The sequence below is a fragment of the Dromiciops gliroides genome, chromosome 1 (genome assembly GCF_019393635.1).
Source record: "Dromiciops gliroides isolate mDroGli1 chromosome 1, mDroGli1.pri, whole genome shotgun sequence".
Lineage (NCBI taxonomy): Eukaryota > Metazoa > Chordata > Mammalia > Microbiotheria > Microbiotheriidae > Dromiciops > Dromiciops gliroides.
This window is the reverse complement of record NC_057861.1, coordinates 633,150,869-633,175,957: the sequence shown is the minus strand read 5'-3', so window position 1 is coordinate 633,175,957 and position 25,089 is coordinate 633,150,869. Positions and strand designations below refer to the sequence as shown.

The window sequence follows — 25,089 nt, the reverse complement described above, 5'->3', positions numbered from 1 at the left end:
TGCTAATGCTTCAGAGATTTCCATAATTTTAAAATGTGTGGATATTCCCTAATGAGGCAGGTTACAACCCCTAAGTAGACCATGTGCATGAGTTGCTGTGGCCTACCCCTCTGGTGATAAGCTTCTCTTAAATTAGCTAGGTTGCATCATAGACCATAGACACACAGTCTATCAATCACTGAGCTCATTCTTGAAACCTTTCCAGCTTGGCTGAACTAGCCAGAATTTGTGCACCACTGGTGTAGCCAACGAGATTCTAAGGGAATTAGTCTCACTAAAGGAATCCCACTCCAGAGTCCAATTAAATCAGGGCCACTCACTGCAGCAATTTGAATGAGAATTATTTCTGTGAGTCCTAGGAATTTAAAAATGAAGTTAGTTTCTCTTAACCAATTCAAGTCCCACATTTCGCAGCCACATTTGGTCTATGCAAATGCATGATTTTCTAGTCTATCTACAGCTACACTAGGGAGGCAAAAGGAGAAAACCCACCAAAAAGTCTTGTTACCACGTGAGATTAATTAAAAGATATGCTGTACAGGTAGGTGATCAAGGCCTATGGACAACTGGAAATAAGAAAGATTCTGTGGTCCCCCAACTCTATATGCAGAATAAGATGGCTTCCCAGCTTTTCCCTTTTGTACAAGAAATGTTCCATCTCTGATTTGTTTATCTGTCACCTCCACTTCTATGTCCACACTTTGGGATCTTTGAGTATTGATGAAGGAGGCAAGGGAAGGAGAAAGGAAATGAGAAAAGAATCTGATTCACCATGAGTCAGAGTTGGGGCCCATTCTCATAGAGTTTGAAGCCTGTTCTTCATGTTCTTGGTCGGACTTCTTAGGAGCTATCACTGTACAAGTAATCATGAGTTCATACAAAAAAACAGAGGAGCCACATTTTGTTTATGACCTGAATTTCTGATTTAATTCTGAATTCTCCTATTTTTGGTCTCCAGATTCTAAAGTATGCTATTAGGCACAGTGAATAGCTTAACATGACCTCAGGGCCTTTTGTTCAGCTTTTCATATATTAAGATGTCTTTCACCTATGAAATGGGCCAGCAAGCATTTACCCTGGCCCAGTATAGTCTCTAACATAAAAAGGCCACCTTCACTCTCATGATGAGGTATGGACTTTAAGTAGAGCTATAATAATAATAGCTTTCACTGACATATATGTAGGAAGGGCAAAGAAACTACTTTCTTATTGGGTAGGAAGTAGGACAAAGGTTCCTAGCTCTACCCAGCCCTCAATGTTGCTCCCTAGGGTGATTCACATAGATGACTGTCAGGACTGGAACAGAACAGAGTTGAAAGACATTTTCATACCCTAAATCTAATAATGAGTTGATCTCTGGGAGTGGCATCTTAGGTAGAGACCTTTTAGGTATGGGGGAAGCCTGGAATATGCTGGAGTCAGCTTGAGGCCACTCCTGAGAGCCAATTGTTAAATCTTTGGTGTTAGCTTTTACATGTCAAAGTTTTGTTGATTGTCTTGACTTAAGAAAGTGGCAGAAAAAATGTTAATGAGGCATATTAAACTTTGAAAGTGTGTCCAGGGCACAATTCCACCCCTCAGCTCCTTGTTATGTTAAACATTTACTTTCACACCCCTGGGCAAAGGTATTCAAAAGATTTAATCTGAGTTTTAGGTTTTCTGCTGGTTAGTGTTGGCTTTAGGGTTCAGATATCAAAATTACAAAATAGCCTGAGGCCACATGCTAAAAGATCTGAGATAGCCTTCCCCCACCCTTGTATATGTATATATGTATGTGTGTATTTGTGTACATGCATATGTATGTACATACACACATACATATACCTTAAAGGAATAGTAAAAGGCAGAATAACCATAATTTATCAGACTAAGAGATAGGTATGGTCAGATGAGAACCAGTAGACAGCAGCACCAAATAGCAAAGCAACCTGCAGCTCAATGTCATTATTCAATAAAGTGATACAGTCATGTAGCCAAAGGAACCTGAGCTGCCCTAGCTACATATAGCTAGCATTTATATATTTCTGTAAGGTTTACAGAACACCTTATGTATGATATCTCATTTGATCTTCAATAAAACCCATTTTAAAGATGAGAATACTGAGGCTGAGAGCTGTTATATAATTTGCACAGTCACAGAGCTAGAAGGTGCCTGAGGCAGGCTTTGAACTCAGGTCTTCCTGACTCCAAGTATACTTTGCCATCTAGCTACTTGAGTACAACTTCTCACCACCAATGTAGATATCTATGGAATAATGTATCTTTGTGTGTTGGGTCAGGAGGGAGGTAGAACAATTTTCTAATAACTTATTTTGCTATATTGTTTAATTAAATGTCTTTTGCTTTGAACTTATGTGCCTTCTGATAGGTACCAAAGAAAACACATTGCTGGGGGTTCATAAGCTATGGCTTTAAATGGAGGCTGACAAAAAATGTGCCTCAAACCCCAAATAGTCTGTCCAGGGGCATATGGGCATTATGTGGGCCCTTAGACAAGTGTAATAGTTTGGATTTTAAAACATTTCTAATATTTTATTTCACTTGAGTCTCACTATAACTCTGTGAGATAGACAATGAAAATGTTACTATTGCTGTTTTACAAAGAAGGAAATATGATGTCTGAGGCCACCTTGCTAGCATGTGGTAGACCTGGGAATGGAACTCAGGTCTACTAACTTCAGATCTAATCCTCTTTCCTCTATCTATGCCATGCTCCCTCAGGTAGATGAGTCAATTGAATATATTGATTTTGTGGATGTGTTGATGGGCAGCATTATAGGCTCTGGGCTCCAGGTGGAACAGTAAAGTAGGGAGGTAATCAGAGGCACAGAGAAATAAAAAGATACTGAAGGCAAATGTCACATCATTCTTTTGCTTAGTGCTGTCCCTGGCCCCATCCTGGGTGACCTTTCTTTTCATCAGTCAGTGCATTGCTATAACCTGGTTGGCTGTTGTTCTTCATTCTTGAAGAGGACCAAAATGACATCACTATGTTAGAGTTGTTATATACATATATACATATAGAGTGTGTCTAACTGTGGCTGATCAGGCCAATATGAGCTTGGAATGCTCTGCCACAAGCTGTACACAAATAGTCCATGTGAACATTTGTGATGGATTCTCTCAATTTGCTCATCTCACATTTCTTTTGAGCCACTTCAATTCTGCTTTGCTCATAGAGCACAGCACCTTCTCTGATGAGGGCACACCAATGCTGGGTGATCCTGTGCTGGTGTCTCCCATGTCATGTCATCAATTCCAAGGTTCTTTTTTTGTTTGTTTGGGTTTTTTTGTTTTGTTTTGTTTTGTTTTGTGTTTTTTGTGGGGCAATGAGGGTTAAGTGACTTGCCCAGGGTCACACAGCTAGTAAGTGTCAAGTGTCTGAGGTCAGATTTGAACTCAGGTCCTCCTGAATCCGGGGCCAGTGCTTTATCCACTGAGCCACCTACCTACCCCCCCTCCAATTCCAAAGTTCTTAAAAGACACCTTGAAGGTATACTTGTATCACTTTTTCTGACCACCATGTGAATGCTTGCCCTGTGTGAACTCTCCATAGAATAGTCTTTTAAGCAAGCATATGTTTGGCATTCGAACAACATGGCCAGCCCATTGGAGTTGCACTCTCTGCATTAATGTTTAAATACTTGGCAGTTTAGTTCAAAAAGGAACCTCAGTGTGTGTTATCTTATGCTGCTAAGTGATTTTCAGAATCTTTCTAAGACAGTTCAAATGGAAGTAGTTCAGTTTCCTGGCATGGCACTGGTAGACTGTCCAGGTTTCATAGGCATACAACAATGAGGTCAGCACAATGGTTCTGTAGATCTTCGGTTTAGTAGTCAGTCTAATACTTCTTCTCTCCCATTCTCTCCCTTCAGAAACACTGAGCTAGCTCTGGCAATGCATGTGTCAACCTCATTATCAATGTGTTCATCTCTGGAAAGTATACTGCCAAAGTAAATGAACTTACCAGGGTATTCAAAACTTCTCTATCTGCTGTAATCAGTGGTCCCAAAAAGTAGCAAAGGGGCAGAAAATTGCTCCACTTTAGTCTTGGCTTGTAGCTTATTCAAGTTAAATAATTTATCAGCAGTCCGGTAGCTAACCTTGATAATGTGTTTGTACTTGCTTAACCCTCTGTCTGCTTCAGTTTACTCATCTGTAAAATAATAGCACCGACTTTCCAGGGTTGTTGTGAGGATAAAATGAGATAACATTTGTAAAGTGCTTTGCAAACCTTAAAGCATTCTATAAATGCTATTATATGTTATAATAATACAATAAGTTATACAATAATGAGTTATAATACAATTACAACAATAATACAATAATGACTTATAATCATAAAGGCTTGATCCATCACTTAGCTTCACTTTTTTTTTTTTGGTTAAGGCAATTGGGATTAAGTGACTTGCCCAGGGTCACACAGCTAATAAGTGTCAAATGTCTGAGGCCAGATTTGAACTCAGGTACTCCTGACTCCAGGGCTGGTGCTCTATCCACTGTGCCACCTAGCTGCCCCCCCCTTTTTTTTGCAGGGCAATGAGGGTTAAGTGACTTGCCCAGGGTCACACAGCTAGTTAAGTGTCAAGAGTCTGAGTCCAAATTTGAACTCAGGGCCTCCTGAATCCAGGGCTGGTGCTTTATCCACTGTGCCACCTAGCTGCCCCCATTTAGCTTCACTTCTAAAGATTCACACATCAGTAGCATCTTTTTTGTTTGTTTGGTTTGCTTTTTTTGTTTTTTTGTTTTACATCAGTAGCCTCTTGAACCCTAAGGTAGGTCACAATGTTTGTAGATCTGACCAAGGCCTTTGATGTTAGTTGTGAGGGCTTGTGGAAAATTATGCCAGGAGAGAATTATGGAGGGAGAAAATTATCAGTATTGTACGTCAATTTCACCATGCATGCTTGCCTGGGTTCTGGATAATGGATGATGCTCTTGTGCTTTCCCAGTCATTAATGGAGTGAAACAAGGCTGTATGCTTGCTCCCATGCTTGATGTTTTCAGCCATGGTTAAGTGACATGCCAGTGATCACGTAACTAGTTATATTTCTGAGGCTGGATTTGAACTCAGGTCTTCCTGACTCCAGGTATAGTATTCTTTCCACTTTGCCAACCACCTGCAAGGGCAAGCCCCATTTTGGGAGACTCATCTTAAGTAGAAGAAACTCTCGTATTAAATATGGTTTATTGTAATCCTTTTTTCTTATATGTTAATGTTTTTTTGAAGTGTAGTCACTTGTCGCCTCATAAATTTGCTTGTCAGAAGTGAAATAACTTTTTTTTTTCGTTTAACTTTTACAAAAAGCTTCCCTGTTCTAGGAAGATAGTAATTTCAGTTAAGGTAATTCTTAGGATATTTATGAGTATCAAAGCAGAGCACATATCCCTTCCTAAGACAACTGCCCCCTCTTAATGCTACCAACCATATGCTATCCTTGGGTTAATTATGGGAACCAATATATTATGGGTTCTCATCACTGTCTTAGACAAGTCTACATTTGAGACTACCCAGGGTCAGAGACCAATTGTGAGTATGGAAAGGACTGTCCACAGGTTAGATTTGTATGCTCTGACCAAGTAGAGCTCAAAAAATCTTCAGATTAGACTTTTCCCCATTAGACTGTAAGATCTTTGAAAACAGGACTGGTTTTTACCTTTATTTATATTCCCAGGCACAGTGTTTGGCACAAAGTAGGCACTTAATAAATACTTGTTGTCTTGACTTGATAGATCTTCCATAATACTTGAAGAGAGTGGGGTGTCATTAATGAGGACTGATGTCAGAAATGGGGCCTTTTCCCTATATAAGCAAGAGAAATCCAGCATCAGATTGCATTGTTGCTGAAAACTCAAGATCAGTCAAATGCTTAGATACCGTACTGGTATTTGCATCTGTGTGGAGAAGGCAGAGAGCCAGAAGAAACTCTTTAAGCCTGGAGGAATATGTCATTGATCTGAAAATATTTGAGGGGTCCATGGGCAGCATTTCTATTTCTATGTCTATTCAAGCATTCCAATATTATTCACTCAAGATCCAGTCATCTGTACTTTATTCTTAGCTATCATAAATCTCATCAGAATATGGGTGAATTGATTGTTAGGTTTTACTCTCATTTTTAAATGGTTATGGGTTTATGTTTATAACAGATTTATTTAGAGAACATTAGCTGCTCCATATTGAGGGAGGGGCAGGAGAGCCCAATCACTTCTCTATCCCTGGGAATTTACCCCCAGAAAACCTGGATAACTCCTCACAGGCCAGGTTAGCAGCTACAGTGGGGAAAGGTTTATTGGTGATATTGGAGAATGTTCCACAAGGAGGGACCCAAAACTAACTTTAAGTAGGAGAAAGGAGATGTGGTTGAGGGTATTTTGTTATGAGCAGCTTCACATGTATGCCATGTGGAACAGAAGAAACTATTCAAAGCACAATCATGTTCTGGATATGACTCTACAATTTGATTCGTGGAGAAGGTGGACTATGAGATATGCATTGAAGAAGAAGGAGATAAAACGTTTGATAAGGGAAGGTGGAGGTTATTTCAAATAACTGATGCTCTCTGGAAGACCCCAGTTTTGGCTGAGGACACATGTTGGTAGGGTAAGCTCAAGCAGGCTGAGTGACTATAGAAAACAAAGGAGTGTATTGTTTGTCATTGATAGAGGGTGGCATTTTCTATAGAATGATGGTATCAGTGCCTGAAGTTGTAGGCTGTTAACTGTCTCCTTTCTGCCCCATGGAAAGGGGCAGGCTGGAAGAATCCTTTTTATTGCTTACAACTAGCTTCTTGTGCTAACCTGTGGCTACCCCTGATTTGCACATGTTGCTACTTCAAAATTCAATTCCTTTGCATACAGAAAAAGAAGACATTTTATTACATCGAGACAGATATCTGAAGTCCCTTTTAGCTCTAGCTCTATATTCTATGATCCTAGGAGGAGGATGCTGTGGAAAATTTCACCATATTCAGAAGATTTGAATGCTAGATCTGGCTTTACCTTACATAAGATGATATATTATAATAATCATCATCTATGTAGGCGTCTTATCCACCTACCAGATTATAAGCAGAGCTTTTGCTAGCAATTTCTGTACCTGGGACAAGGAGCAACTGTGAGGCAGAGGGAGGCTTACCTAGGGTCTAGCTGCTAGGAACAGGAAGTTTTCCCTAGCAAACTATAAGATCTCTAAGAAGCCAAAAGGAGACGAAACACCCTCTGAATGAAGCTGTAAATGCCACTAAAGAGGCAGGCCAAGCAGGTTAGAAATGTCCCCAGGAGAGTGCTTTCTACATTTTCTAAAATTTCAGCCCTAGGCTGGGCCTGGTCATGCACCAATATGGTGAGAACCAATGAGGGGAGGGCTGGCAGACTGTCTGAAGAGGAGCCAACTGCTCCAGTTGGGGAAAAGGGAGCAGGTTAAAGCTTTGGTGCTGATCAATATTGAGACTGAGTTGTGGGTGAGTGGCCCCTACACTTCCATCCTAAGTGAAATAAGAGGACTCATTCTCAAAAAAACCCCAAAAAAACCCCAAACAAAATAAAACAATAAACCTCCATCACTAAGCTAGACTCTAGGCCCACACTTATCACTACCCCCTAGTTTCAGCTCTGAGTGTAAGCTTCATAAAAGAAAAAACCAAGTCAGGTCCAAATTTTGTAGTTCCCCCAACCCTAAGTCATTAGTGAATGTTTATTGAATTGAAATGACATGCTACGGAATATGGGAGCTACAAAGTTTAGATAAAACAGTCTCTGCCTCCTTAAGCTTATAGTCTAGTAGAAAGAGATGACACATGTCCTATGATTCTAATGCCTGAAATAGTGGGGCAGAATGAATAGAGAAGTCAATAAGATCTGAATTCAAAGCCCACCTCTGACATATACTAGCTTGTGTGATTCTTGACACTTAACCTTTTAGTGTTCTGGACAACTCTTTAAGACACTAAGTTGTAAAGAAAATGCCAACCTGGATTTGGGGAAAGAGCTTCCTAACCCTTGAACTCCCTAGATCTATGGAATTTTATGTCTAGTCCCTATCCCTGTTAATAATAAGGATGTAGTTGTCAGAAATAAGGGTTCTAGCAGAACTACAACTAATTCAGAAGGCATGAAGACATTTCCCAGGATATATATTCGATCCCTCATTTGATTGCTCTAAGTTCTGGGGCTTCTTGGCTTCTCTATGGATGCTTGAACCTACTCTGGGATTGTCCCCTTCTTATTATATAAACTCACATTGCTGAAGTCTGAATTGCATCTCCCTCTACTCCTAACTGGCCCAGCCATAGGAGGCCCTAGAAGTGTAATCCACTTCTCATTCAGACCCACCCACAAGGGGATTGCATGAATGAAATTACCACTGGTGCTCCTTCCTCAACCATTCCCAAGACCATTGACCAGATCTGAGGAGATTGGTTCTCTAATTCTTTTCACATTGAAATAGAAATGGATAGAATAAGACCAGATTACATTATACACACACACACACACACAAACATACACACATACTCTATATATAGAGAGACACGCATACATGTATAATATACTTATATATTAAGGTATACAAAGCTATTTGATGGGGGGTGGCTAGGTGGCGCAGTGGATAAAGCGCCGGCCCTGGATTCAGGAGTACCTGAGTTCAAATCCGGCCTCAGACACTTGACACTTACTAGCTGTGTGACCCTGGGCAAGTCACTTAACCCCCATTGCCTCACTAAAAAAAACAAAAAACAAAAAACAAAAAACAAAGCTATTTGATGATGCTTGCCTTGTTTGATCATGACAAGAACACTGTGAAATAGGTGCAGGTCTTTTTATTTCTATTTTACAAAGGAGGAAACTGAGACTCAGAGATGTTAAGTAACATTCAAGATCACAAGCTTGAGCAGTGGAGTCCTAGCTCTCCTCCCTCCAAATGCAATGCTCTATTTACTACATCAGGAAGATTCAAAAGAGGCTTGGTTCCCAGAGGACTTGTTAATGAACTTTTCACTGTATGGTTCTGGTCACCATCACCATAGCTACAAGCTAGGATTAGGGAAAGAGGGATGCCTATTGGGCCATTCCTGCATATCTTTTTCTATGAAGTGGAATTTTGACCTCATTCATAAAATAGAAAATGCAGCAGGCAGCCAGGCAAATGTCATCCTATGAAGCTCTAGGCTCCTACACCATGACTTGGCTGATTCAAGCAAGAATAGTTATAGCATTTAAAAATTTCTGGCACTACATACTAAGAAGTTAGCTTTCAGTGACATGGATGTTTGCCTGTTAAGCCACAGAATGATACTAGAATGTTTCTTTATACCATCTTCTTTCTCCCATCTTTGATTATATTGTTCCTTACCTTGCCCCCAGCTGATCTCCCCATCAAAACCCTACTCATCCCTTAAAATGCCTATATACACATACGTATATACATATGAATATCTATATTCATGCATATGTAGATACACACTGATTCTGGCTGGGGCAAAGTCAGGGATAGCTTTGTGGAGAAGATGGTATTTCTCTTGTGTTTTTATATATGCATATATACACATATATGTATGTATACATGAAACTCATACAAAGCAGATACAATGATTTACATTTATTTATATTTCACTTAAGGTTTACAAAGCCATTTGATGGTTTTGATCATCACAAGAACACTATGAAATAGGTTAGTGCAAGTATATTTACTTCTATTTTACAAAGGAGGAACCTGAAGTAATCTTGGAGAAGATGCTAGAAGCTGGAGGATCCAAGCAAAGGCATTTGAGTGGAGCCTTAAAGGAAACCAAGGATTTTGAGAAGTAGGGATGAGGAAGGAGAACATTCCAGGCATGGAGGACTGTCAGTGGAAAGGCATGAAGACATGACATGAAGTACGGTATATGGGAAACAGCAAGAATGGCAATATGAATGGATTGTAGAGTAAATGTTTGTTTTGTTTTGTTTTGTTTTGGTGAGGCAATTGGGGTTAAGTGACTTGCCTAGGGTCACACAGCTAGTAAGTGTCAAGTGTCTAAGGCCGCATTTGAACTCAGGTCCACCTGACTCCAGGGCTGGTGCTCTATCCACTGCGCCACCTAGCTGCCCAACTGTAAAGAGTTTTAAAGACTAAGAAGAGGAGTTTATATTTGATTCCAGAAATAACTGGGAACCACCAGACTTTTATTGAGTAGTCTTGTGTTTTAGGAATATCACTCAATATTACCATGCTAAGAACCAAAAGGCCTTGAGTAGACACTTCTAGTGATAGAATCCGAAGCTCTAGTTCTCCCACCCTACCTTCTGTATCCTACCTTGTCTTTCACCATAGGGAGAAATTCTTACAAAAACCTTTTGTTGCTACCAAGTGCTACCAAGCATTCTTGACCTCTGAGATCATAGTAGAGGTGGAAAACACAAAGCTTACCACATGCTAGCTCATCCATCTGGTGGTGACCACAGACTTCAACTCATGGTGTTGTTCCTAAGGGGGCTACAACTTACCTGCTGGTTGCCAACTAGCTGAATATAGGGTGTAGCACCTTAGCCTCAGGAAAACTCCACTGAGGTACCCTTGTGGTATAGCCTCCTCATAATGAGCTTTTCCTTTCTCCCCTCCCCCTTAGCATATGCACAGTGATTCTCTGCCTGCTCCTGAAGTATAGCAGGGAACCTTGAGCATGTGCAGGTGTTTTTTGCCTGATTCCTTCTGACTATGTATGACTGAGGAGCCCTCCAGTTGGTTATGAACTGGAATGCAGTGGACATTCAGTTTCCACTCCCCTCACCTCACACTCTTGACTTCCATGCTCAGGGAAACTATCCTGAGGTACCTATCTGGTATTCTCTACTTGTAATGGGTCCTTCTTTCCTTCCTTCCTTCCTTCTTTCCTTCCTTCCTTCCTTCCTTCCTTCCTTCCTTCCTTCCTTCCTTCCTTCCTTCCTTCCTTCCTTCCTTCCTTCCTTCTTTCCCCCCCTTTAGAGTGTGCATAAATGTGATGTCAGTAAGATATGATATCAGTGAGAGATAGAGAAGAAAGTCCTTCTCTACTATGAAATAATGGCAGCAAAGGGTGCCACATTACAGAATGCAAACCTTAATGAGGAATATGGCACCTTACCATGGTCCAGAAAGGGACGCCATAGAGAAGGAGTGTAAGGACAGACATATTTTGGGGTTTATGGTACCAACCCTGTGAAAGTCTGGTATTAGAAAGTGAGAAAGAGACACAAAATATTATCCCCTTTTTATGTCTACTGTGCTCAGTCACATATGACTGAAGGAAGCAGTAAATATCTGTGCATACTTCAAGGGGTAGGGGGAAAATGGACTCCTTACCCCTTTTCACATCTTTTCTTTTTTTCTTTCTTTCTTTCTTTTTTAATGTATGAGGTATTTTATTTTTTCCGTTACATGTAAAGATAGTTCTCAACTTTTGTTTATACATGCTTTACAATTTCAGATTTTTCTCCCTCCCTCCCCTCCCTCCCCCCCTCCCCTAGACAGCAGGTAATCTGATATAGGTTATATCTATATATCTTTATACATATACAAATAGATATATATATATAGATATACACACATATGTATATACACATAATAACATTAATCCTATTTCTGCATTAATCCTGTTACAAGAGAAAGAATCAGAGCAGTGATGCAAAACCTCAAAATAGAAAAAAAAAAACAGCACCCAAAACAAAAGAAATAATATGGTTCAATCAGCATCTATACTCCACAGTTCTTTCTTTCTTTTTTTTTTCTTGGATTTGGAGATCCTCTTCTATCATGAGTTCCCTGGAACTCTTCTGTACCATTGCATTGGTGAGAAGAATATAGTCCATCACAGTAGGTCAACACTCAATGTTGATGATACTGTGTACAATGTTCTTCTGGTTCTGCTCATCTCACTCATCATCAGCTCACGTAAGACCCTCCAGGTTTCTCTGAACTCTTCCTGCTCATCATTTCTTACAGCACAATAGTATTCCATTGTATTCATATACCACAGCTTGTCCAGTCATTCCCCAATTGATGAGCACCCCCTCAACTTCCAATTCCTTGCTACCACATAAAGAGCAGCTATAAATATTTTTGTACATGTGGGTCCCTTTCCCCCTTCCATGATTTCTTTGGGCAAAAGACCTAAAAGTCACATCTTTTCTAATCATTAGATCAATGCACACCACAAGCCAGAAAGAGACCAAAGTCTGTGTGACTATTTTTTAAAAATCATGCCTGTATATGACCAACTTGCAGCCTCTGACAAGTACCCTGTTTATGCATTGCTGGCAGACAGTCCCCTGCTTCCCACCTCACTATTCCAACTCTACACTTTCAACTCCCTTGAGTGTCTAAGATCCAGAAAAGTGGAAGGTAAGACAGGCAATGCTGAGCAGCTGGAGGCTGCTTCAGTAGGTAGGGTGTTAGATTTGATGGGAGAGAACACAACAACTGGTGTGATCATAGAAGGCTTCCTGGGGGAGGTAGTACCTGAGCTAAGCCTCAAACAAAGCTATAGGTTTTGATGATACATTCTATTCTGGAGCTCAGCTTAGGGAACTACAACCATGGAAAGATATGGAAACTTGCATGATTTTTTTTATGATAGGAATATAGATTTAGAGATGGAAAGTATCTTCAAGGTCATCTAGTTCAATTTTCCTCATTTTACAGTTAAGTAAACTGAGGCTCAGAGTGATTAAACGATGTTCACAACACCACAAAGGTATTTAGTAGCAGAGTAAGGATCTGAACTCAGATCCTCTAACTCCAAATTGAACATGCTTACTTGAGCATCTTGCTATCTCCTTTGGCTCCTGGCCTTCTTCCCCTTTCTTCCCAATTACGCATGAAAAATTGCTTGTACCTTTTTTCCTAGCACCTATCACATTATGCCTTCTACTATAATTCAGGTGTGTGTCTTAAACCTTACTACCTGACTTTCAAGCTTCACAAGGAGAGGGATTGAGTTTTTCATTCATTCATTCATTCTAGTTCATATCTAAATAATACTTTAAAGTTTGTGCATCGTTATCCTCATGTTGTGAAGTAAATGGCCAACAGTGTAAATATTGTCACTAATTTATAAATGAGGAAACTTAGGTTCAGAGAAGTTAAATGACTTGTCAACGGTCACACAACCAGGAAATTTAGGAGCTGGGATTTGGGCCAAAATCTAACACCCTTTCTATCATACCACACTGTATCTTGATATCATGCATCTTACCTTATTAAGTGCTTTCTGTGTGCATGGCACAGTGCTGTTGTTGTTATTTGTCCTTCATTCTCTAAGAGGACCACAACATTGGGGTGATGTCACCACTCGCAGTGAATCAGATTTAAGGGAGGACACTCCTCCAGAGCCATCTAGGCCTAGTGACGAGATATATATGAAGATGACTGGAGATGACTCTGGATGCTTTTAAGACAATTGGGGTTAAATGACTTGCCCAAGTCACACAACTAGTGTCTGAAATGAGATTTGAACTAGAGATCCTCCTGACTTCAGGACCACTGCTCTATCCACTGTGCTACCTAGCTGTCCCAGCACTGGACTAAGCTCTGTGGGAGATACAAAGATTAGATAAGGCAATAACTTAATAGAAGTGTTTTACCCTAGTGCTTTAGACAGAGTTGTGTATTTAGCAAATTCTCAATGGGAGTTTTACTGAATAAATTGATACAGAATGTAAGAGCACTGAGAATTTAAGAGTTATGTGACCTTGGACAGATCACTTAACCTCTTGGGGTTTCAATTTCCCCATTGCCAAATAGAAGGGGAGTTAAGATGAAGTATAATACCAGGAGCAAGTAGGGCAAACTTCTGGATCCTGAAAGAGGGGGAGGGGGAAGAAAAAGAAAAAAGATGAGAATCTAAGGGAGTGCCTCAGATTGACTCAGACTCTTAGAGAATAAATAAACAAGGTGTGGCATATGAATGTAACGGAATGTTATTGCACCATAAGAAATTATGAAAGTGATTATTCAGAGAATTCTGGGTAAAATAAACTGATGCAGTATGAAGTGAGCAGAACCAGAACAGTTTATAAGAGGACAGTGGAAAGACTTAAGAACTCTGATCAATGCAATGACCAATCGTGGGTCCAGAGGACCTATGATGAAACATGTTACCCATTTCCTGATAGAGAAGTGATGGATACAAGGTACAGAAAGACATACTTTTGGGGGGGGGGGGCAATGAGGGTTAAGTGACTTGCCCAGGGTCACACACAGCTAGTGTCAAGTGTCTTAGGCTGGATTTGAAAGCCTGAATCCAAGGCCAGTGCTTTATCCACTGTGCCACCTAGCCACCCAAGACATACATTTTTGCACATGATAAATTAGTGGATTCATTTTTGCTTGTCTGTGCTAGTTTGTATTCTTTCTTTTAGTTTTTAATGAATGGACTTTAGAGTGGAAGATCAATTAATAATAGTGCTTCCCCCTCCCCCCAAAAAGGGCAATTAAAACATTATGTAGGGGGCAGCCAGGTGGCACAGTGGATAAAGCACCAGCCCTGGATTCAGGAGGACCTGAGTTCAAATCCAGCCTCAGACACTTGACACTTACTAGCTGTGTGACCCTGGGCAAGCCACTTAACCCTCATTGCCCCACCAAAACCAAAACCAAAACAAACAAACAAACAAACAAGCAAAAAACATTATGTAGAAAATGCAGAGAATAGAGAGTATGGAAGGAAGTTCAGAAGAAAGCTCAGAAAAACAGGACAGTTTTAAAAATAATGTGTGGAATTCATTATATACTTAAAAAAAGTAGTTGGGTATGAAAAAGATTCACCATTTCATACAGAATCCTTTTGTGTTCTGCTGTGTGTATGGAAAGATTCTTTAGAGTACTTAAGTTCATAATTTAAAAAAATACCCTCTCCCCCTTCCTCCCCACCCCCAATCCTTTCTTTCTCTTCAAGCATTACCTTCATCCCTGCAAAAATCCTTGTGGATCACCTTTAGCTCAGTTGAAGGACCGCCTTATAGAAATACGTAATATTTAGAAACAATATGAACTGTGGCTAAGGAAGTTGTGGGTGGGGTTCACTCATAAAGGACAAAGCTTACGTCTTCCCTTGCTGCAGTTTTCCAAATTATGGGGCAACAACTCAAGGGGGGCAGGAAGTAGATAAAATCATTGGATACTTTGGAGTACAACTTCCACAAATGTTTGAAACCTGAAAACCTTTAATGTCAGGCTATGAGTGAATAAAAGGTTCTGTAAAGGTCCTGTATATGAGACAAAAGGATACTTTATAAAATGACTGGTTCTTAACATCTTATTCCTATAAGGCTTTTCTGATGTAGCTGTTATAACGACAGTTGCCGTCATCTCAGTGACATCTAGTTTTGGGAAACCACCCAAAACAAGCCTACCCTTATATGAATAATATTATGATGGCTTAAAAAGTCATCAATATGAAACTTGAAATGATTGTATCAAGAAACAAGTATCTCAGTCTGTTCCCTTGTGCTTAAGATTTGTGTTAATTTGTTGCTATAAAATGTAATGCATTATTTTTTATTTGAATAAAATACAAGCTAAGAAATGTATTTGCATAGTTTTGTTTTGTCTTTTTAATGAAAAGCGTGCCTCGGGTTACAAGGAGGTACGTTGTTGGCTTTGTTTTTTAACAGGGAATTGCTACAGCCAGTTCTTAAGGAAAGGAGGGGCGAAGCCAACCAGACCCTCCCCCACGGTTCCGGAGTGCCCGGACGCGACCTCCTTTCCCCCGGGCGCCGGGAATGCCAAGGGCCCTCAGCGGGGCGCTCGAGAGCCAAACCGCTCCGGCCGCCAGTGCGCATGCCTCCCTTTCTTCTTCCGCCTCCCCTCCTCGGGAAGTCGCAGTGCGTTTGCGTGGATTGGGTCAGCGCTTAACTTCCGGGCAGCGCTGCCGAGATGGGGCGGCGGAGAGGTCCAGGAGCTGAATAGAGCCAAGTTGGGGCGGGGGGAGAGCGGGGTGGGCGGGAGGGAGGGGGAGGGGGTAGGGGCGGGGGGAGGCGGGGTGGGGAATTGAAGGGCTCGCGGAGAGGGGCGGGGTCTGAGGACTAGGTCAGAGGTTGCGGCTAGGCTAGGACTGGGGTCGGGACCAGGGGGTGGCCTGGGGCCTGGGCGGGGGTGGTTTTGCTGCTCCTGCCGCCGCGGACTCCTGCGCTGCTACCTTCGCACCTGCCGCCGACGCGGCAGGAGTGGCCAGCATGTCGGCCGAGGCCACGGGCGCGGGATCCCCGGCCGCCCCCTCCCCCGGGGGTCCCGAGCCCCCGGGCCCGCCGCTGCCGCCCACACCCCCCACCCCCGGGGCAGCTGTTGGGGGCGCTGCCTACGACCTCAAGCCTCTGAGTCCGAGTAGCAAGTATGTGAAGCTGAACGTGGGGGGCTCGCTCCACTACACCACGCTGCAGACCCTGACCAAGCAGGACACCATGCTCAAAGCTATGTTCAGTGGCCGCATGGAAGTGCTCACAGACTCCGAAGGTACCCGGGCTTGGGGCCGGGTCAGGACAGGGACGCTCGGAACTAGTCTGAGTGCAGTCATCCTTCGAGTCTGCAAGCTCCTTTGGGGCACGCCGGGACTGAGTCTCGTTCAGCCTTTGTATCTGCCCCACACAGCCCGGCCAGTAATAGGTGCTCTCTAAAAAGCTGCTTGGTCTAGCGGGAAAATCAAACGCTTTAGCAATTACAAGAAGTGGGTTCGATTCCAGGCCCTGCAGCTAACCTCTGAGACTTGGAGGGAGAAACTTAAGCCCTTGGGATCTCAGTTTCCTCATCTGTAAAATGATCTCAAAATTTTCTTTCTTTAAAAATCTCTGGTCCTTTAAATATCTATTGAATAGATTGATGGAGATTGGGGGCAAGCCTCAATACTGTCAGAAATGAAAAATGGGAAAGGTACTCAGGGTTTGCAAGTTACCACTGTCAAAGGGTGACGCTTTTAGAGCTGATTATAGTAAGGAGAAATCATCATTAACAAAAGATTACCTAGGCTTTTCTTCAAGTATTAGTGGTATACCTTTAGGACAATGCCCAGTAGGTAGAGGGCAGCCTTTTGGGGGGGGGGGGTGAAGGAGAGAAGGAGTTATATTTGCTAGGCATGGAAAATATTACTACAGGAGAAACAGATGGCCAACCGTACAGGGTTCTCCTCTCCGGCAAGAATGCAAAATTAAAGACATGTTTGGCCCCAACCTCAGGGTAGTATAGGGACCATTGGGAGGCAGGGGTGAATAGGACCCCAGCAAGAATGAAAAGGAAGACAGCTGCAAGTAGATGTATTTATTGGGGGTGGAGAGTGGAGTAGGAGGAATGCCCCAGCCTTGCTGTTGGGGGAGGGGAAAATTAGTATTGAATAAAGAATAAAAGCAACTGTTCTATATGCTGCCAAGGGACAGGATTATGCCTTTGTTCCTAAAGCAACCCAGGAGTTGGGAAGGGGGGAGGGTGATACGTTTTGCTGTGTACCTGATCTTACCAAAGGAAAAAGAGGAGGGTACATATTGAAGGGACATATGAAGAGCTGTGGAGTTTGGGTCACAAAGTCTTGCTGAAGTAGGAAGAATTTGTGCTTACCTCAGTGGTTACTTTGGTAACTGGACAGGGAAGGGGTGTCCTGTATATTTAACTTTTTAGGTTAGATACCAACCACCATCAAAAAGTGAGGTCTAGGGGGCAGCTAGGTGGTGCAGTAGATAAAGCACAGGTCCTGGATTCAGGAGGACCTGAGTTCAAATCCGATCTCAGACACTTGACACCTACTAGCTGTGTGACCCTGAGCAAGTCACTTGACCCTCATTGCCTCACAAAAATACAAAAAACAAAAACAAAAAAAGTGAGGTCTGTGGAGCTGATGATAATATGGAAGAATCAACAGAAAATTACCAAGTATTACCTGTCTACACTTAGGACAATGATAAATGCCCTCCAGGGAAACAGCAGGTTTTTGGGGAAAGGATTTATATTTGTTAGGCATGGAAATGATTAGCAGTCACAAGGGGAAATCTCTCCCTTCCTCTCTCCCTCCCTCCTTTCCTCTCCCAGGTTGGGTGCTGATTGACAGGAGTGGGCGTCATTTTGGGACAATCCTGAACTACCTTCGGGATGGATCAGTGCCTCTTCCAGAGGGCCCTCGGGAGCTGGGTGAGCTGTTGGGTGAGGCACGATACTACTTGGTGCAGGGGCTAGCTGAGGATTGCCAGTTGGCTCTACAGGTGAGATCACATGCCCTTCCACCTTTTTCTCTGTATCTTTTTGTTGACCCCTTGAGGGACACAGAATGAAACTCTTTTGTCTCCAGCCTGTTCCCTCCCACATGATTCCATCCCTCATTTGCTTCCTATCTTTTGTTATCTGCAGCAGTAGCCAAGATGGAATGGTTAGAATTGATGTGAGAAAATAAACTGCAGAGAGTGATATGTGAACAAGGGAGCCTAGGGGCTTGTGGGCTACTCTTTTGGGAACACTGTGTTCCCATCCTGGCTCCATGTCCACATTAGCTAGCTCTTTAACCTCTCTGGACCTCAGTTTCTTATGAATGAATAAATGGGGCTAGTTCTAATGTCCTTTCCAGTCCTGTCAAGAATTAATTCAAATTTATATAAGACTTTTACTTTTAAGGGTAACAAAGCATCACCTCCCCCTACCCCGCCCCCCAAAGAATAAAGCCCTGTGAAGTAAGTAGTGTAAGAGTTGAGGAAACTGAAGCTCTGAAAAGTAAAGTGGTTTGCCCTTGGTCACACATTGAATGTCAGAGCCAGAACATGAACTCTGGTCTCCTGACTCCCAGTAGCTTGATTTTCCAGTATACCCATATTGTCTTCCATTCTGTAATCACATGCAGGATCTTTTAGTGCTGTTTTTAAGAACACTTACAATGGCACGAATTTTGAGACCATCTGTATTTTTATAGCATGTTCAAAAGTTCATGTATAAAAAGGCCTGTGGAGTAGTCAGGCTCATTATTTTCTTCCTTTCAGATAAGGAAGTGTAGTGAGAGGTAGGGAAAGTCACTTGCACTAGTTCATACAACAGCTGGTGGCAGAACCAGGATTATATCCCAGTGTCCTTTCCATTGCATTATGTTGCTTCTCATGCTGTGATTTATTTTCCCAGAGCCCCCTCTCCATTGTCGTGTTTCCTGATAATTGTGGGGCTCTGAAAAGTTCTGGCTCTGAGTTTAGGGAAAAGAGAAGTAGAGGTGGCTGGGTTTCATGCTTGGTTCTCAAGCCCAGTTCTTATTACCATTTTCCCCACCTCCTCTCCCCTGTCAATGGCAACTAAGCTCCTTTCTCTTTCTCCAGCAAAAGAGTGAGAGCCTTTCCCCACTATGCCTTATCCCCATGGTGACATCTCCACGGGAGGAGCAGCAGCTTCTGGCTAGTACCTCTAAGGTGAGACACCAGCATGTCGGGGAAGGGTTGGCTTTTCTGAACTCAGCCTGACCCCTTTATCCTGGCCTTTCTTTCTTCCCCTTCAGCCAGTGGTGAAGCTGCTGCACAATCGAAGTAACAACAAATATTCCTACACCAGGTGAGGGGGAGTCCTAGATTGGCCCAGCCCTTCAATTCTCTTCCTTAACAGGCCATAGCCTTATTCCCCAAGTTCCTATCTCCCAATGCCCAGAACGCTAACTTGGGTTTGTTGAGCTAGAGTCAGTTGGTTTGGGCGTTGGAATCTGACTGCCCTCGCTCCCCTCCTCTCCAACCCTCCAGCACGTCGGACGACAACCTACTAAAGAACATTGAGCTGTTCGACAAGCTGGCCTTGCGCTTCCATGGGCGGCTGCTCTTCCTTAAAGATGTACTGGGTGATGAGATCTGCTGCTGGTCTTTTTATGGACAGGGCCGAAAGATTGCCGAAGTGTGCTGTACCTCCATTGTGTATGCCACTGAGAAGAAGCAAACCAAGGTCAGGGATGAACCTGGGGTTTAAGGGTGGGAGAGGTCCACTTGAGCACTCTTGGCTGTTAAGGAAACAATGTAACAGGCATCTGTGTGCTTAGGGGAAGAGGAAACTATTGCATTGAAAATAAGGGTAGCTTGGGGGTGGAGGCTTCTACTTTTCTTTCACTTCCCTCTCCCTTCCCCCCCCTCCTCCCCCTCTCCCTTCCTCCCTTCTGTCTGTCTGTCTGTCTGTCTCTCTCTTTCTCTCTCTCTCTCTCCTCTTCCATCGTCCCCCCCTTTCTTCCTCTTCTCTCCCTCAGTCTCCTTCCTCCTTTCTCTCTTTCTCTCTACCTCACCCTCCCTTGCTTTTGATGAGATCAAAACTGTTGAGAGATGGGACAAACCGTTGCCAGCCTTGGCATTTACCTCCTCACAGGTAGAATTTCCAGAGGCAAGGATCTTTGAAGAAACATTGAACATTCTGATCTATGAGACACCCCGAGGGCCTGACCCTGCTCTCCTAGAGGCCACTGGGGGTGCCGCTGGAGGAGGTGGGGCTGGGCGGGGAGAAGATGAAGATGGACGAGAGCATCGAGTCCGAAGGATCCATGTCAGACGACATATTACTCATGACGAACGACCCCATGGCCAGCAGGCTGTCTTCAAGGACTGACCTTTCACCCACCCTGCCCTTGAACTTGTTCTCCCCTCTTATGGTTACCACCACCATAATGCTTCCATTCTCTCCCTTCCCATGACTTCTGCCCCGGCTTTGCTGGTCAAGTCGTGGGTTTCCTCTCTTCACTCAGTATTCCAGATTTACGGTATGGTACATTTAGCCCCTTTTGTCCTCCTTATTACTCCAAGACCATTAATGACATGGTACATTCCAAGGCACATATGCTTCCCAAAATGTCATGTTTGTTAGATTCACCCTCTCCAAACTACTTTAATATGATGTTCTCCCCCTCACTCTACCTTCTTCCTACCTCCAGTTCTTACATTCCCCTATCTTTGCATCCATCATAGGTGCATGTTTCAAATTTTTGGATCCACTCATCTTTTTACTTCTTCTTAGTATGTATTATGTGCCAAAGTTTTTTCTCATGACCTTAACCATCTGCTACATTCCAAGCCTACTCCTTTACCCTCGTACGTTTTACAGCCAATTCACCTACAATCCTGTTCCTGCCCCTTGTCCCTTCTTAAATTGGTACTGAAGTGGCTTGTGGCCTTCCCAGCCTGGCCTCCCCACCTACTTGTTTCTTATTATTTATTTTTATTTTCTATTAAATTATTGAAATAAAGTTGAATTGCAAGGATAGATTTGGTTCCTGGAAGAGATTTTACCTTTTGGCAGGCTGGGTATGGATGAGAGGAGGTGGGGGAATTTCTATGCAGGGTAGGTAAGCTTCACTTATTGGTAGAGTTGAAAGGAACCTTAGTTCATCTAGTCCAACTGAATCCCAGAAGGTGAAATGATTTGCCCAGCAGCCAAAGCTTAGTGGCAGAAGCAAGCCTAGAAAATGGGTTTTCTCACTTCGTGTAGTGTTCTTTTCATTACATTATACTGCATCTGAGACTACTTAACTTCCACCAGCTTTAAGTGTCCCTCTTTTGTGTGTTGTGGAAGGATGCTGCCAGGATTTAAAGAGTATTGTAAATTTGTATTTCGGTTCTTGGATATGCCAACTCCTCACTTCTGCATGCCCCACCTATGTATGACACCCATAGCAATACCAGAGGTGAGAGAAAAACCATGTCACACCAAGCTGCCTAAGTCCAATGTGTCTGTGCTTCATGGGTAGGAGATTAGAGCCCTCTCTAGGCAGGATATCAGGACATCAAATTTTCCTTCATGGGTCAGGTGCAAAGACAAAATCAAGAGCTTGTCGCTCAGCTCCAGCTACATTGGGATGCCAAAGGTCAACGATGAAGACCACACGAGGTCCATCTTCTACAGAGCCTGGAGACAAAAAGGAAGCAGAGGATTAAAATCATTCTGTTTTGTTTTAAAGTTCCAGATTTGGCCAATCACCCCCTAGAATCCCAAATCCCTTCTTTGCAGAATTCTGGTGTCCCTGTTACCATTGTGAGCTGCAGTGTGCAGGAAAGAATCATCCACGAGCAGGCAATGTCCTTCAGACCAGCACTGGGGCTCACCCCCAACGACTAACTCACAGCCAGGGGGAATCTTCAGGCCTGTTGGAGAAGGCCCGGATAAAATCAGGATCCCCTTCCTTCCACCCAATTCAGACATTCCCATCACTTCCCTAAATAGACCCCACATTAGACTAAATATCCTTGATCAGTACTTACCCAAATGACAGCGGACACGAGCATTGGTGGGTCCACAGCGCCCCTCAAGTCTGGCTCCAGGCAGCAGGACAGAAAAGCCAGCATTGCCAAAAGAATTGGCACTCACAAAGCTTCTCAGCCCTCGCAGGGCCCGATATGCCCCTGGGCAGCGTCGGCAGTTATTTGGCTGGCACCGACCAGCCCTGTAGAGTAGGAACTGATGGCACCCAGGGGCCAAAGGAGGAGACCATCCCCGAGGTGGAGAGGACGTCCCTGAGAAATCCCAGCTCACAGTTCCAAAGTCCCGAAGGATGGCAGGGAAACTGCTCTCTAGGAGCTCCACATCATGGCGCTGAGCATCCCGGGGCACAAATGGGGCAGAAGGAAGGTCCGGCAAAAAGAGCAGAGCTGGGCGTTGGATCCCTGGGCCTCCACTAAGACTGCTACTGCCCTGAGCTGCCCGCCTTACCCGCCCCATCCCGGCCCAGGAATAACGCTGGGCATAGGCCCGAAGCCTCCGACTCACAAGGCCTTCTGCCCCTGGCCCTTCACCAGGCTCCCCGGTGACCCCTGGGCCTTGACCTCCAGCATCAGAACCTCTACCAACTCCAACACCCCCTCTGCTAGCACCCCCTGCCCCAGGGATTTGGGTGTCCTGGGATCCCAGGCGATAACAGTACCAGAGGAAAAGGGAAGTAAGGGCCCCAAGGATCAGAGTGAGGGCTGGGCAGGCCAGGGGTAAGGACCAAGGGGGCATGGTGGAAATGGGGTGGGGAATCTAGTCAAAAGGCTCCGGGCATTCCCCAAACGTTTCCCTCCTCACCCTGCCCTACCAGCTCTCTCCTTTGGCCACCTCAGGTTCAACCTCCTCAGGCCTTACTCCATGCTGTCTTCCTCATTCCCCATCACCTCTCCTTCCTTGCCCCCTTTTTCTGGGGCTTCTGCCTCCACGATTCTGCTTCCACTTTTCAATTTCTCTCTTCCTCCATCAGCAGTTCCTGGCCCACCTCATCATGCAGCCCTCAGATCCTGAGATGGATCCTAATCCTCTGCAGCAGCTGCCACCTTCCCTCCACAACCCTCTCCTTCCTTCCTTCTCTTCTCCTGTCCCTCCCCACCTCCTCGCATCTCCTGTCTTTTCCCCTCCCCTTTCATCCGCTCTATCCCTTCTCTCTCTTCTCTCTCCCCCTCCTTTCCCACTCACCCTGACGTCACCTTCTCCCCCTTCCCACCCCCGCACCATCACTTCAGGCCCCACACTAGAGTCAGCCGCATCTCAGGGATACTCTTGCGTCAGAAGGGAAAGAGCAGAGGGAAGTGGGGGAAGGCAAGGGAGGGGCGGGGGAGCTTTTGGTATCAGGGGTTGGGTGCAGGGGAAGGGCGACCCCTGAAGGGTTTGGAAAGACTCTAGCAGAGCTGGACTCCCCTCCTTGGCAAGGTGTCAAGGTCGGCTCCCAGGGGTGGCTGCGTCGGAGTCAGACCGGCCCGCAATGCGAAAAGGGGGAGGGAGGGGCGGGGCATGGAGCCAGTGGGTAGGGAAGAAGTGGAAAGACCCACAGATTGGGTGGGGCGAGGGCGGCGGTGACAAACCAGCAGGAGCAATAAAGTCAGCATCTAGGGGCAGAGTCACGTCTGTCTGTCTGTCTCTAGGTGACTATCCTCCCTCTCAGCTCAGCCTCCGCTTCCCGCAGGACCGTCACCCTGAGCGCAGTGATTGCCGGCGAGAGGCGAAGTGGAGGCTGGCTCAGCCAATCAGCTTTGAAAGCGGGAGCCCCCGGGTCTGGAGCCGGGGGGGGGGGCGGGGCTGAGGCCGAGCGCTGTCCTTGAGGCGGTGGGTGCTGAAAGAGGCCTGCACCCCAGCGCCGTTAAAACCCACCTCGGGATGTGTTGCTATGAACAGCGGGGCCAATCCTAGAAGGCAAAGAGGGTGGGTAAGGCAGCATTGAGCTTCGGTCAAGACCCGCCTCAGATGAATCTAGTTTGAAGGATCATGGAGAAAGGACACCTCGAGGAAATCGAGAAGAGATATTTTTAGACGTTAGCCTCCAGGAGCGGGGGAGCGGGGTATTTTATTGGGCTAGGGGCGAGGAGAGAAGACCTCTCCCCCCACCTGCTACCCGCGTTTTGGAAGCCAGTGTAGTTCTCCTTGGGCGGGGTAGACAAGAGAACAAGTTCCCGATGATGCAAAGCTGTAGTGGGAAGCAAATTACACCGTAGTGTTGGAGAAAGGGAGGAGGGAATAATTCCGGGTGCAGAGTCGAGGGTTGTCTTGGGGAACAGGCAGAAGGAAATGCAGCTGCGTTGCGCGCTTCCAGAACTGGGAAGACGGCGGATTAAAATTCCAGATGATACTGACTGGTGAGGGTGACTTGGAGGCGGGGCCGTTAATTAGAGATGTGGACTGAATTGAGGCTTTCCTGTTTCTCTTCCGGGGACGTGGGGATGTGTGTGTGTGTGTGGGGGGGGGATGAATGAAGACACACTCGGTGCCCGCCTTCATACAGAGCCCCCTCCCTCCTCTGGTTTCCGTCCCACGCCGGCTCCCCCCCCCCCCACACACACACATACCCACGCACCAGGCCCCTCCCCTCGCCGGCCCCAGGATCTGACGTGGGCTCCGACACCTTTCTCAGCTTCTCGCTCCGCAGCCTCAGCTCTCGAGCTGCCCCCCAGCATCTCCCTCCCCAGGACCTACGACCCTCTCTCCTTTTCCCATTGGACCCTCCTAGAGCCCTTTAGATACCCCTCCCTCCCCTTCATTCTTTCCACCTCCCAGCCCAAGCTGCAATTCCAATCTCCACCCTGCACCTCAACAATCTGGGATCTAAGCGAGGCCGAAAACAGGCGTCAGGAGAAGAGTGGAACCCAGGCGTCCCCGGATCTCTCAGAGAGCCTGGTCTGATTTAGCACTCTCCCACCGCG

At 44.7% G+C, this 25,089-nt stretch overlaps 3 protein-coding genes across 3 annotated transcripts; 2 read left to right on the top strand and 1 right to left on the bottom strand.

Annotated features, from left to right (window-relative positions):
* Nucleotides 1-3,899: 3,899 nt before the first annotated feature.
* LOC122753098 (probable monogalactosyldiacylglycerol synthase 1, chloroplastic) lies at nt 3,900-16,010 on the top strand. Its single transcript, XM_044000211.1, has 2 exons — nt 3,900-3,953; nt 15,631-16,010. The coding sequence occupies exons 1-2, from the start codon at nt 3,902-3,904 to the stop codon at nt 16,008-16,010; spliced, it is 432 nt and encodes a 143-aa protein (XP_043856146.1). The 5' UTR covers nt 3,900-3,901.
* A 5-nt stretch (nt 16,011-16,015) lies between these two features.
* On the top strand, nt 16,016-21,193 carry KCTD13 (potassium channel tetramerization domain containing 13). Its single transcript, XM_043972291.1, has 6 exons — nt 16,016-16,468; nt 18,029-18,198; nt 19,288-19,377; nt 19,464-19,516; nt 19,699-19,894; nt 20,306-21,193. Exons 1-6 carry the CDS (start codon nt 16,192-16,194, stop codon nt 20,540-20,542), a joined length of 1,023 nt encoding a protein of 340 aa, XP_043828226.1. The 5' UTR covers nt 16,016-16,191; the 3' UTR covers nt 20,543-21,193.
* A 140-nt stretch (nt 21,194-21,333) lies between these two features.
* On the bottom strand, nt 21,334-23,338 carry ASPHD1 (aspartate beta-hydroxylase domain containing 1). The gene is made up of 3 exons (XM_043972296.1): nt 22,189-23,338; nt 21,958-22,071; nt 21,334-21,835 (listed from the first exon to the last, which is right to left on the bottom strand). The coding sequence occupies exons 1-3, from the start codon at nt 22,922-22,924 to the stop codon at nt 21,726-21,728; spliced, it is 960 nt and encodes a 319-aa protein (XP_043828231.1). The 5' UTR covers nt 22,925-23,338; the 3' UTR covers nt 21,334-21,725.
* Nucleotides 23,339-25,089: the final 1,751 nt, after the last annotated feature.

Excerpts from the sequence above, each read along its gene's own strand:
- LOC122753098 (XM_044000211.1), top strand. The coding sequence starts at position 3,902 with ATGTGTCAACCTCATTATCAATGTGTTCATCTCTGGAAAGTATACTGC. Across the intron at positions 3,954-15,630 it reads CTGGAAAGTATACTGCCAAA|GGAATTGCTACAGCCAGTTC; the intron begins GTAAATGAACTT and ends GTTTTTTAACAG.
- KCTD13 (XM_043972291.1), top strand. The coding sequence starts at position 16,192 with ATGTCGGCCGAGGCCACGGGCGCGGGATCCCCGGCCGCCCCCTCCCCC. Across the intron at positions 19,378-19,463 it reads TTCTGGCTAGTACCTCTAAG|CCAGTGGTGAAGCTGCTGCA; the intron begins GTGAGACACCAG and ends CTTCCCCTTCAG. Across the intron at positions 19,895-20,305 it reads CTGAGAAGAAGCAAACCAAG|GTAGAATTTCCAGAGGCAAG; the intron begins GTCAGGGATGAA and ends ACCTCCTCACAG.
- ASPHD1 (XM_043972296.1), bottom strand. The coding sequence starts at position 22,924 with ATGCCCCCTTGGTCCTTACCCCTGGCCTGCCCAGCCCTCACTCTGATC. Across the intron at positions 22,072-22,188 it reads TCGTGTCCGCTGTCATTTGG|GCCTGAAGATTCCCCCTGGC; the intron begins GTAAGTACTGAT and ends CTTCTCCAACAG. Across the intron at positions 21,836-21,957 it reads GCACACTGCAGCTCACAATG|GCTCTGTAGAAGATGGACCT; the intron begins GTAACAGGGACA and ends TTTTGTCTCCAG.